General features: G+C 35.8%; 1 protein-coding gene across 7 annotated transcripts in view; it reads right to left on the bottom strand.

The window, feature by feature from the left end:
* The window catches only part of LOC143244595 (protein spinster homolog 1-like), a 43,450-nt gene that overhangs the window by 8,599 nt on the left and 22,563 nt on the right, over positions 1–12,288 (bottom strand). For 4 of the 7 annotated variants that reach the window (XM_076489564.1, XM_076489565.1, XM_076489570.1 and 1 more), the window contains exons 8-9: positions 3,233–3,310; positions 940–1,038 (exon numbers count right to left, since the gene is read on the bottom strand). In XM_076489564.1, the coding sequence (XP_076345679.1) occupies positions 940–1,038; positions 3,233–3,310 (177 nt within the window). The remainder of the gene's footprint in view (positions 1–939; positions 1,039–3,232; positions 3,311–12,288) is intronic. The other 3 variants (XM_076489567.1, XM_076489568.1, XM_076489569.1) reach the window with 1 other exon arrangement.

Genomic DNA, 12,288 nt, shown 5'->3' with positions numbered 1-12,288 from the left:
ATTCACTTATGTTAAGCATAATTAATACATTAAAAACAGCTTTATATATGTAAAAAACAGCTGGTATGGGTAGAGAAAGCATTATGTAGAGGAGCGAACAATGTTTTGACCTTCTTCAGCCATCGTCAGGTTCACAAAAAAAGAAAGAGGTAACTGACCGACAGCTGACCACATGTTTGAAAGCAGTTGTGTAATTGAGTATAGGAATGTAGAGTTTGTGTTCAGTTGTTGGATTATATTTATTAATATGGTTATAAAGGAAATGTTATAGTCATAATGAACATGAATAAATATGTCCAAAAAATGAAAAACAACCTATCAGACACAAACAAATTTAAGCCAATACACATAAATCCAACAGACACACACAAAACACAACTAAACAAAATACTACTAAAAAGGAAAAAACCCAACACAATTTCAAAAACACTTTATTCCTACAAAGAAACAACCCAAATACTAAATAAAGAAACAAATAAACAAATGCAAAATTAAAGAAGCCTTACTTACACAACAACTCAAGCTCAAAATAAACCAATACAAAGGAACACCTTTATACCTTTATTAATAAATATAATCCAACATTTAAGCATGCCCTCTACATTCCTACATTCAATTACACAACCACCTTCAAACATGTGATCAGCTATCGGTCAGTTGCCTCTTTCTTTCTTTGTGAACCTGACAATGACCGAAAAAGGTCAAAATGTTGTTCGCTCCTCTACATAATGCTTTCTCTATCCATACCAGCCATTTTTTAGATATATATATAATTTTCTCTACAAGTAGGCTTTCTCGTCATCACGAAAAACCAGCTTTATCAACAAAAACATACTTGCACAACTCAACTTACTAATAAACATACTTATTAAATTTTAGAAAAATCTAATAGAATATTCATATTTGTTGAAACTAAAAAGAAGCAAAACTAACACCTACTGCTCCTATAATATATGGTGAACAAGCATCCCCTAGCATGTGGGAAACCAGAATCTGAATAGCTTCAGCCATTGATCTTCGTGTTGGTATAACACAGTACTGAAAAATACAAAATATGAATGCAGATGCAAAAAAGTACACAAAATGTGACAATCCATTCCATCAGATTTAATTTTAGAGGCTGCTTTTTTTTTTAAACACATTTTAAAATTACTTCTATGCTAAAGATACATTCAAATTGTGGAAATGTTATGTACAAATAGGTCTTTTAGAACAGTGTCTAAATTTATCTATGCATAATGGGGTATTTAAAAAAACAAGAACTTGATTTTATTTAAATCAACTACATCACATTACCAGAAACAAATGTTCAAGCAATGAGTTTATGGATTGGAACATGATGTTTCAACATTATCCATTAGATTCACATTCCCAGTTTGGTAAAATACAGGTATGGTTTCAAAATATGATTGTCTACAGCTTTCTTAGAGAACCAATTGTCTAAGACTACTGCCTATGTAGACTGTAACTAAGACAGCTATAAACATAAAGAAAATACGGAATGCTAGAAAGATTCAGATAGAATATGGGATACTAATTCTTGAAGAAAAAAATGGAATACACTATATCTGTGAAACACAAAAAATTTATATTTTCATGGTATTCAATCACCTTAAATGATGCACAAAATGAAAGTATTGCCTGATGTCACACTGCAATAATTATCAAAGCACTAACATAATTATGCACTACAGAGACCATAATTTATGCATTTGTAGAGTTTGATGTTATGATAGATACATTTCTTGTTACACATATACAATTTGATAACTATCAATATATTATCATTAGAAATTCATAATGAAAGTGAATTTGATTCGGAGACTTTCTTTTATCATGTTTATGGGCAAATATGTATTTTAAATAATTCTTTCACTTGGTAAATATTTTTTTCACATTTATTTGTTTTTTGTAGAAGTAGAAATAAGCTATTAAACATCTATACATTATCATAGTTAAATAGTGCTGCAAGTGATTTTAAAGTTAATTATTTTCCAGTGAAATTTAATAATTTTTACATCAAACAACATAGCCTTATATATAAAATAAATTAATTTCTGCAGAAGCTGTTGATATGTCAGAACAATGTGCAATACAGGAAAAAACAATATTTTGCTAGTTATTGGGACCTGCCATTATTATGTCAGGATTATCAATAACTACAGCACAAGCAAGGTTTGTGAGCATCAAACAACAGTGTATGCAAACCCTCCCTACCAAAACTTAATCATTGGACACTGTTCTGTACCTATATTACTGACAGTTTGTTGTAGTACATATGATGGATACAATCTATTTTGAAAATAAGTAATATAAAACTACCAGCAGTGCGTAGCTGCTGTTTATTCATACCAAATTTATGTGAAAGAATTTTTTAGATTTTTTTAACATTTATAAATCACCACTTGTACTGGCCTTCTAAATACTGTACATTAAAATTTTCAATCCAGTCATTATTATCAATAATATTTATTGGTTTGTAATATTTTTAACTTATATTTATATTATCTGTATAGTCTTTTGCAAAATTACAAGAGCAATGTATATTTCTTAGCATCACCATTCTTTTACAATTTCATTAAAATGAGAAAACTAATATTCTGTTTTACACAATGAAACAGGTATAGACAATAAGGATAACCTACTGTTTTCTTGGTGCAAAGCTACATAACAAGCTATCTGTACTCTGTCTACTCAAAGGAATCAACCTTGAATTTTAGCAATTTAAATCTATAAACTCACCACTGACCCACAGAGGAACATAAAGATAACCATAAATGTAGCAATATAAGTGTAAATATTGATATTTTCCAATATTATTGTATTGCATTCTGTCTGAACAATAGAACTACCAAAGAAAAACGTTTTTAAACAAAGGCTGCAGCAGGGAAGTTTTATTGTGACTCTCATATTACCACCAATAATAATGAATACAATTTATGGTGCTTATAAATTACTTTCCTAAATTTATTTATTTTAAATATTAGACACACAAAACACATTTCTTCTTATATTTTATTACTCATGTTTTAAGTTTTGTACTTTTGGATGTTCACTTCCATTTCATTTAGAATAGCACATAACATTATCTCTAATCTTTTTCTACAAAATTACACAAACAAACATTCTATACATAAGCATATCAGCTCAGTACTTACAAAAACAACTCTTACTTAGAACACATTAAAAATCAACATGTATTATTAAATTATTTTTATTATGCTTTATATACATTATATGTTACCAGCAAGATATCAGCTACAATGGGCCAATTCATACAGAGGAAGGTTTCTCCAAAGAATATCAAAGCCTGAAATATAAAAAAGAAAACAGAGGTTAAGTCAACACAACTATTTTCTTATCCTTATTTACTAAGTGATAACCCACACCATTTACAAAATCTCTACCCAATAATCCCCTTAACCTTGGCATAATGTCCACAAGTTTGCATACACATTTACGCTATAATTTATGATGCAATAGGTGTATCTTCACAAAATTTAGTAAAGGTTAGAAGCTTCTGTACAAAAAAAAATCAGATAAATACTCTCAACACACAAGTTGTAAATCACATGGCAAAGATGTAGCTCAAGTTACCCCATCAAATTATGCAATAAATGGGCTACTTGCAGGTTGCTTGTAAACAAACCTCAAGAAAACTGCATCTTATTTTCATTATTTTTCTATATTTTACTTAATCCAACCTTATCTAATGTGAAAAGTTTATAATTTTTACATTTTAGTTATAACAATAATAATTGTTTGCTTGTTTTAAATTTTGTGCAAAGCTACACAAGAGATATCTGCACTAGCCTTCCCTAATTTAGCAGTGTAAGACTAGAGGGAAGGCATCCTGTCATCACCACCCACTGCTAACTCTTGGGCTACTCTTTTAACAGTGAATAGTGGGACTGATCATCACATTATAGTGCCCCCATGGCTGATAGGGCAAGCATGTTTAATGTGACTAGGATATGAACCTTGGATTACGTGTAAAGTACCTTAACCACCTGACCAAGCCAAGCCTTCTATAACAATAAAAAATAATACATATGAAAAACATGAAAGAAATAAAGTACTTAAAAATGTGTTTTTTTTTTTAAATTCAATTATATAATAAACCTAGAACACAGAATAAAAACATGCCAAAAGCAGACAATACCCTATAATTATCACAATTTTTCTATCTTTCTAATTATGTGATGAGACTTAAACTGAAGAATGTTTGTTCCTCTGGAAATACAGTTTGAACTGGAAGTGAAACAGACAATTCTTTGTACAGAAAATAATGTTATAAAATAGTCATTGTACAGATTAAAACTTTGGTTTTCTGTTGTTTATAAGTAATATAGTATTAAACACCAGAGAGGATTAATGGTAATTTGATAACAGAGGATCGGACAGGTGGGCTTGGCAAGAGGGATCTGATTTTTCTAGTATATGGCTCTCTAACCAAATACAATAGACAGCTGTAAAATCTATGCTTTGCTTAAGGGGTGACAATATTATAATGAGCTGTTAATGTCAAATTTTGTACTTCTCAGAAAGGTAATAAATAAATTAGTGAAGAGGGGATACCTTGAGAACAAATGTTGCAGATTTTATATTAGAAGAAATTAAGGATTTTTAAAAATATTGTCTTATAAAATTGAGAACATAGAATTCATATAATATTAAAATATGTTATTAGCTACATTTGGATCCAAAGTTTATTCACATACCATGATAATGAAGTACTTTAATTAACTTTTGAATGTCAGTAAAATCTTGTGATATGAGCAGAAAAGGATGTCCATATGAAAAGAGCTAATTAAATAAGTTCAGTTCTAACTTACAGATCAGATTATTTAACAATAAAGTTAGTTTTAACAGGCAATTCCAATGGTATCTTATTTTCTAATGTTGTCAGGTTGATTGTTAACAACAATACAATCCACCAGCCATTTTTTACAATGGCTTACTGCAACACCTTTAGCATATTTATATTAATTTTTTCAAGAAAATGTTTCTCCAAATTTTAAAACTTTGATTTTATGTTCTTTATAACATAAATATGGCATTTTAGACTGTTGCAACACATATGTACATTTCTTGCCAATCATGTGGATATTGACATCAAAATGGGTTCTCCTATGCTTGTGATGTTTAACCAACCCTCTTGCCATTGGCATTTGTTTCTGTGCATGTCACAAAGTTTTAGTGAGTTACATTCAAAATGTAATTAAACTACTTTTTTACCATGTCATATGAATAAATTTGGAAAAAATATAGCCAGATGACAACAGCTTCCAAAAGTGTACTGAGTAGTAAAGACAGGGTAGGCACGTGCTGGTTGCCAGCAGTGCCTACCCTCCATGCACATCATTCTAGTATAAGGAAAACCACCAAAAGGTGGACTGTATTAGAATGTTTCACAAATGTTTCCTGTAAGGATAGACACAAAAGTTGATAGGAATCAACCAAGGCTTTAATGTTATCTAGATTAGAAAGAAAATCTTGATAGTTCCACATTATCAAAGTGGCTATTTTTATTTAGATGGAGGAGAAATGGATGGAGAATCCTTCAGTTTATGACCAGGTCATTTTTATTTATTAGAAGGAGGTCTACAGATATCCATTTATTCTACCCTGGGTTGAGTGGGCAGGTCTCTGTTAGTAGATGTAGATTTGAGTAGGGGTGTGAACAAAATCATTCTACATCTTGGAACCAAAGAAGGTGGACCTGAGCTGTCATTGGAAAGAATGGTTGGGACAGAAACAGAAGATATTGACTTGTCAGCTCACTTATCCATAGAAAGCAAAAGACTCTTCAAAAGGTTTGAGAATGACTCTGATGGAGGCACATTAAGAATTGTCTTCACTTTCACTGTAACAGTGATATGTAGTGCAGCAGCATATGCCCAAGATGGAGTTGGAGACAATAATTTCTGAGCTTCAGAGTAATAAATGTTAGTAATTGTTCTTAAATGGTGCTACTCTTTCTCCTCCCCCCACTTATGGCAAGAATGAAAGTAAGAGGAGTGGGAACCACTACAGTTAACAAAGTGAGCACTTTTAAGCACTGTGGTCATTGCCACCACAACAAGAACACAAAGAACCACAACATAATGCCTTTAAATGCCTGAACCACAGGCACTGAAATCATTAGAACATATCACCACAACTTACAGTTCAGATAACCTGCCTTGACAGAAGCATGTGGATGTGGTGACGTAAATGTAAAAAAATTAAGACAGTGGTTGGAAGCATAATTTCGTCCTTACAAGTGCAGTTACAACAAACAGCAAAAATGTCTTGGTTGGAGAAACCAGTGAGACACTCTGACTTGGGGATTTTCTTCAAATCCTTCTCAATAATCACTCCACTGAATGAATTCAGAATAGTATGGGGAATAATTTCAATGGGTACATCTCCAATGGCATGAGAATTCAGGAGGAATTTTGTTTTGGCCTAGATGTTTCCACCAAGATGTCTCTAGAACACAGCTACTTGACAGACTTGGGAGAGCCAGCAAGCATCTCTAATATCTTCTGAATGGAAAAAAGATTTGTCAGATAAAGAAGGATTAAAAATCAAGATACAGGATCTGATGGTGGTGATTATTGCATTACAGTTGGTTGGTGTTTTATGGCACAAAGCAGCTAGACTATCTACACCAAACATCTGGCAAAAAGTTAAAATTAAAGTAAATTTACTAAAATTTATAAAAGAAAATTAAGGTAAAACAAAACAAAGTTTAAAATCAACATAAATAGCATAAAACCAATGTTTACATCTAGTCTTCAGCAGTAAGAAAAAACTACAAGAATACAAGTTGCAAAGGACTTTCTGTAGCGTAACTATAATTATCATAACTTGCCAAAAAGACAGGTAAGTACAAAAACCACTGTCAGTCACCTGAATTGGCCTTTCCAGTCCTACCTCCAACTTACTTGATATCATGGCCATTTTCAAAAAGTAAGGTAATAAAAGGTTTAAAAGATTTATAACACAATTTTAACTATAACTTGCCAGGATGAGTAACGGGTAGTTAAAATGGCAGCATTAGTCACCTGCAGTTGGTCTTTCCAGTCCTGGTTTCGAGTTATTTGATGTTACGGCTATTTTCTAATTTCAAATTGAACTAGATGTACTTTGATTATTAAAAGGGAATCATAATAAAAAAGGTCTAGTGTATAAATTAAAAAAAAAACTTAAAAAGCATTAAAAAGATGAACAGCCTTTAAAAAACAAAACTTTTTCTAAGGTGAACAGTGTCACCATCACCAATAACACTGTCTAATGTTACGGAAAAACCTTGGGATAGAACGACAAGAGAGTAAAATGTGGCTTATTGTGACATGAGTGTTACACAGACAACATATTGGTGCATCAGTTCCAGATAAAATAAAACAATGAGTTAAAAAGTGTGACCAATGTGTAGTTTAGTTAGAACAACTTCTTTCCGATCCTTATGATAGCAAGACGGTCAAAGTTCAATTTAATTTGGAAAAGCTTGTTTTCATGTTGTTCACTCCAAGTCGACTGCCAAATGGCACGGAATTGAACCTTGATAAGGGACCATAGTCCATGTATGGAATAGGCACAGCGGTGATAGTGTTAGAGCAAATAGATTTAGCTGTTGTGTTGGTGAGCTTGTTCCCATGAATACCAACATGGCCTGGTATTCAGAAAAACTGGATAGAAATAGATGTTAAAGAGAAATGGGCCAGTCGATTTTGAATATCGGCAAAAACAGGTTGTGAACTAACATGATGCGAGTCCAGGGCTGGTAGAGAACTAAGCAAGACAGTATAAATAGTGCAGTTTGAGTACTGCTTAGCTTCTATGTGATCCAGGGCAAAAGAAATGGCACACCGTTCAGCAGTTCCACAGAAGCTGTAGAGGGGATTCTGCATGCAACCATCAAACCATGGTAGAGCCAACACAGTCACCTGATTTCAAACCATCTGAAGAAACAGGAATGGAAGGATAGTTTGAAAGATGTCCAGCAAATAACAGACAGTATTTCCAAACAGGAGTGTCTGCTTTTCTCAGATGACTTAAAGACAGGTCACATTTGGGGACTGTAGAAAGCCATGGTGGGATGGGCTGACCGGTGGATACAGCAATGTTATCCAAGGACAGACACAATTCATCCAACTGTGCCAAAAGGAGCAATGACAGATCATCTGTTCTGAAAAAGTATGGCCTACCGAGGAAGAAAAACACAACCCCAGGTGGGATGCTCTGGTAAGAAATGAAATTTCGAAGCATATAGTTAAGACAGTTGCAAACAGAGGAGGTGCAAAGAAGATTCATGAGACTATGTGTAAGCTCTGAACTGGGGAAGTGTGGAAAGCCCGAGTGGAGAGCCAAAGTTCTTGATGATGAATGGGGTTCAGCATCATTAAGGCCAAGGTCCTGGCTGAGCCATAGACCAGTGATCCATAGTCGAGTTTCAATCAAATAAGAGCATAAAATATCTTTAGCACAGAATGTTGATTTGCTCCCCAAGTGGAGGAAGAGAGGACATGGAAGATGTTTGGTGCTCTTGTACATTTGACCTGTAGCTGCTTGATGTGTTGTGTAAAGGTCAGCTTATGGTCAAAGATAAGCCCCAAGAACTTTGTCTCAGGTACCACAGTCAACACAACTTCACTGATACAGAGTTCATGATCAGGGTGAATATTCTGTTGGCAGCAAAAGTGCATGCAAACGGTTTTAGAGAGAGAGAGAAGTTAAAGTCATTTGCTGTGGTCCACTTCAGTAAATGTTCAAGGGCAGCCTAAAGCTGCTGCTCAATATACCTCATGTTTGACGACTGACATGAGATGTGAAAGTTGTTGACATAGAGCCCATTTCCAACAGTAAGCAGGAGTTGTTTAGTGATGGCATTAATTTTTATACTGAAACGTGTGACACTCAAAACACAGCCCTGAGGGACTCCATGTTCCTAAAGAAAAGAACGGGAAAGTGTCGAATTCGCATGAACTTGGAATCTCTTGCCCATTAAAAATGTTTTAATAAAAATGGGCAAATGGCCATGTAACTCATATATGTGGAGGTCTTACAAAATGCCTTACCTCCATGTTGTATCATAAGCCTTCTCAATGGCAAAGAATAATGATACAAGGCATTATTGTTTGAGAAAGGCTTCTCTGATTGATGCTTCAAATTGAATCAGGTGGCCCATGGTGGAGCACTGTCATTGTAACCCACACTAGGTTGACGAGAAGAGGTTGTTTTATTTGAGGAACCAAACAAGAGAAGCATTAACCATCTTCTCTAAGGTCTTACAGAGACAGCTCATAAAAACAACTGGATGGTAGTTTGAAGTAATCTTGGGATCCTTCCCAGGCTTAGAGAAAGGAAGGACAATAGCCTGGCACCAGGCATCAGGAAAAACATTCTCCTGCTAAATCTGGTTAAAAACAATCAGAAGAATAACAAGAGAAGAAGGAAAGAGATGGCACAGCATTTCATAGTGTACATCATCAGGTTCAACCAAAGTACTGCCACTCTGTTCAAGGACCAGTTTGAGTTCCACCTGTGTAAAGGGATGATTACAGTCAGAGACAATATGCTCAAAAGGAAAGAGGTGATTGCTCTACCCGAGTCTTGATGGCTAAGAAGGTGGAAGAAGAAGCAGAAGTGCTAGATACCCAGCAAAAGCTTTCACGTAGAGTATCGGCAATGCTCCAGGTATCAGCTACTTCCTGGCCACCAGAGAGCAAGATTGAGAGGGGAACAGAATTATTTTGCCCACTGACCTTCTGCATCTTGTCCCATATGACTTTGGAACTGGTGGTAGAAGATATGCTGGTTGTGAACTTAATCCAAAATTTCTTCTGGCTTTGACATCTTACCCACAGAGCATGTGCATGGGTCTGCTGGAAAGCGATGCGGTGCGAGAGTGTGGGATATCTACGAAAAGTGTCACAGGCCCATTTTTGAGCCTTCTGTGCCATGTGGCAGACAGTATTTCACCATGGACAAGGATATCATGGAAACGTGTTGAGGTTTTAGGAATACACTGAGCAGCTGCTTGTATAATACAGTCAGTTACAGCTCTCACATGGTCATCTATTGATGGCTTACAAACATTGGCAGGATCAAGTTCTGCAAGAGTAGTGAAAAAGGGCCAGTTTGCTTGATCCAGCTTTCACCAAGGCACAAGGGTTGGGTGGCATTGACCATGGCCAATCTCTCTCAAAATTATAGGAAAATTATCACTGCCTCATGGATTATTATCAACCCTCCATGAAGAGTGGGAGAATAGTGAAGGGGAACAAATTAAGAGATCAATAGCAGTAAAGGACTGACTAGGTGCATGAAAATAAGTAGAAAAACCAGTATTGAAAAGAGAAAGATTGTGATCAGAGAGCATACACTCTACGGAGCAACCCCTCCTATCAATATTAACACTTCCCCAGAGGGGATGATGTCCAATAAAGTCCCTTACAATTAAAAAGGGAGATGGCAACTGTTCAATGAGAGCATCAAGGTCTCCCCAGGTGACAGGTAGAGAGAATAAAAAGTGATGGTACAACCCAAGGAAACATGGATGGCTATGGCCTCCAAGGGTGTGTCGAGTGGCATAGACAGGGTGGGCACGTGCTGATCAACCAACAGTGCCACCCTCCATGCACTTGTTTATCACGCAGCCTGTCACTTCTGTACAAAGAAAACTGCCAAAAGGTGACTGTATCGGTAGGTTTCAGAAATGCTTCCTGTAAGGAAAGACATACAGGATGGAAGGAAGCAATCAGTGTTTTAATGTCATCCAGATTAGAATATAAATGTCGACAGTTCCATTGTATCAAGATGGCCACTTTTACTTACGTGTAGGCGAATTAGGTGGAGAACTTTTCTGTTTATGACCAAGTCTTTTCTCTTTACTGTCTTTATTCAGGGAGGTCTATCGACCTGCCTGGATCCAGCCCTGGGTCTGTTGGGCAGGTCTTTGCTGTTGGAAGGGGATTCCAGTAACTGAGGACGTGTATGCATGATCATTTTGCATCTTGAGGTGGGAGAAGATGTATCTGCAGAAGTACCTGTACCCAGAACCAAAAAATGTGGATCTTGGGATTTGCTGGAATGTATGTAAGGGACAGAGATGGTGTTGAAGTTGATTCATCAACTTTTTTAACCATGAAGGTCAAAAGACTTTTCATTTGGGTTTCAAACACTGCACCTATTTTTCTTCCAACCAGTTAGGGCAAGAACAAAAGTAGAATAAATGACAGCCATTGCAATTGACATAATGAGGGTCCATTTCACACTCATAGGCATTGTGGTCCTTGCCACCACAATGAGCATATGTCAAGGAACCATGACATGACTTTGGAAACATCTGAGAGGGTCTGGACTGTATGGCCGTACCCTGCAGGTAAGATAACCTGCCTTGATGGTGGCAAGTGGATGTGGTAATGTAAACGTCAGAATGAGGACATTGGTTGGCATCGTAATTCCATCTTTGAAAGTGGAGATACGCTTCACTGTAGAAACTCATTGGGTGGAGAAATCAGCGAAAATTCTCCGACTCTGGGATGTTCTTCAAATCCCTCTCAAGAATAACTCCTCGTGCTGAATTCAAAGTAGCATGAGCCGTAACCTCCATTGGAATATCCCCAATTGCCTTTGAATGCAACAGGAGTTCTCTGTGTTGAGATGTGGATGTTTCCATTAATATGTCACCAGATCGAAGCTTCTTTACTGACTGTAGAGAGTGAGCAAGTCCCTCTAGTCCCTTCTGAATGAAAAATGAAGACATTTGCCCTAAAGATTTGTCTGAAAGAGAATGTACAAGGTGTTCGGAAAGTCACTGTGCAGTTTTGTAATCACATTTATTCAGTCTGTTTCAAGTCAGCAACTGATAGCGGTGATTAGAAACAAAATAAGAAGGATCCAGGCCTGTATTGATCCCAACAGGGTTCACTTTCAACATTGTTTATAATTGTCATTCATATTTACCTCCTGTATTCTATATTGAAACATGTCTGTTAATATATATACAAGTGCACAATGATTTTCTGAACACCCTGTAGTATAAGAATGTGGTACAACAGGTGTTACAGATTTTTACGATTGCTGCTCAAAATCTTCAAGACGTGGTCATTTACCCATGGACTGTTTTTCATTATTTTATTTAAATTTTTATTTGGAGGATCCATAATAAAAAAGGAATATTTTAGTGTCCACTGACTCCACCGACCATGGAACCCTAGGAGGGAATGCACTACAATGCCAAACAAGGACACTGCAGCAACATTGCCAGGGTTTTATGCACACTATACCCAAACACCA

Source organism: Tachypleus tridentatus, chromosome 2 (genome assembly GCF_004210375.1).
Source record: "Tachypleus tridentatus isolate NWPU-2018 chromosome 2, ASM421037v1, whole genome shotgun sequence".
NCBI lineage: Eukaryota > Metazoa > Arthropoda > Merostomata > Xiphosura > Limulidae > Tachypleus > Tachypleus tridentatus.
Note: the sequence above shows the minus strand (reverse complement) of the source record. Positions and strands in the feature narration are given on the sequence as shown.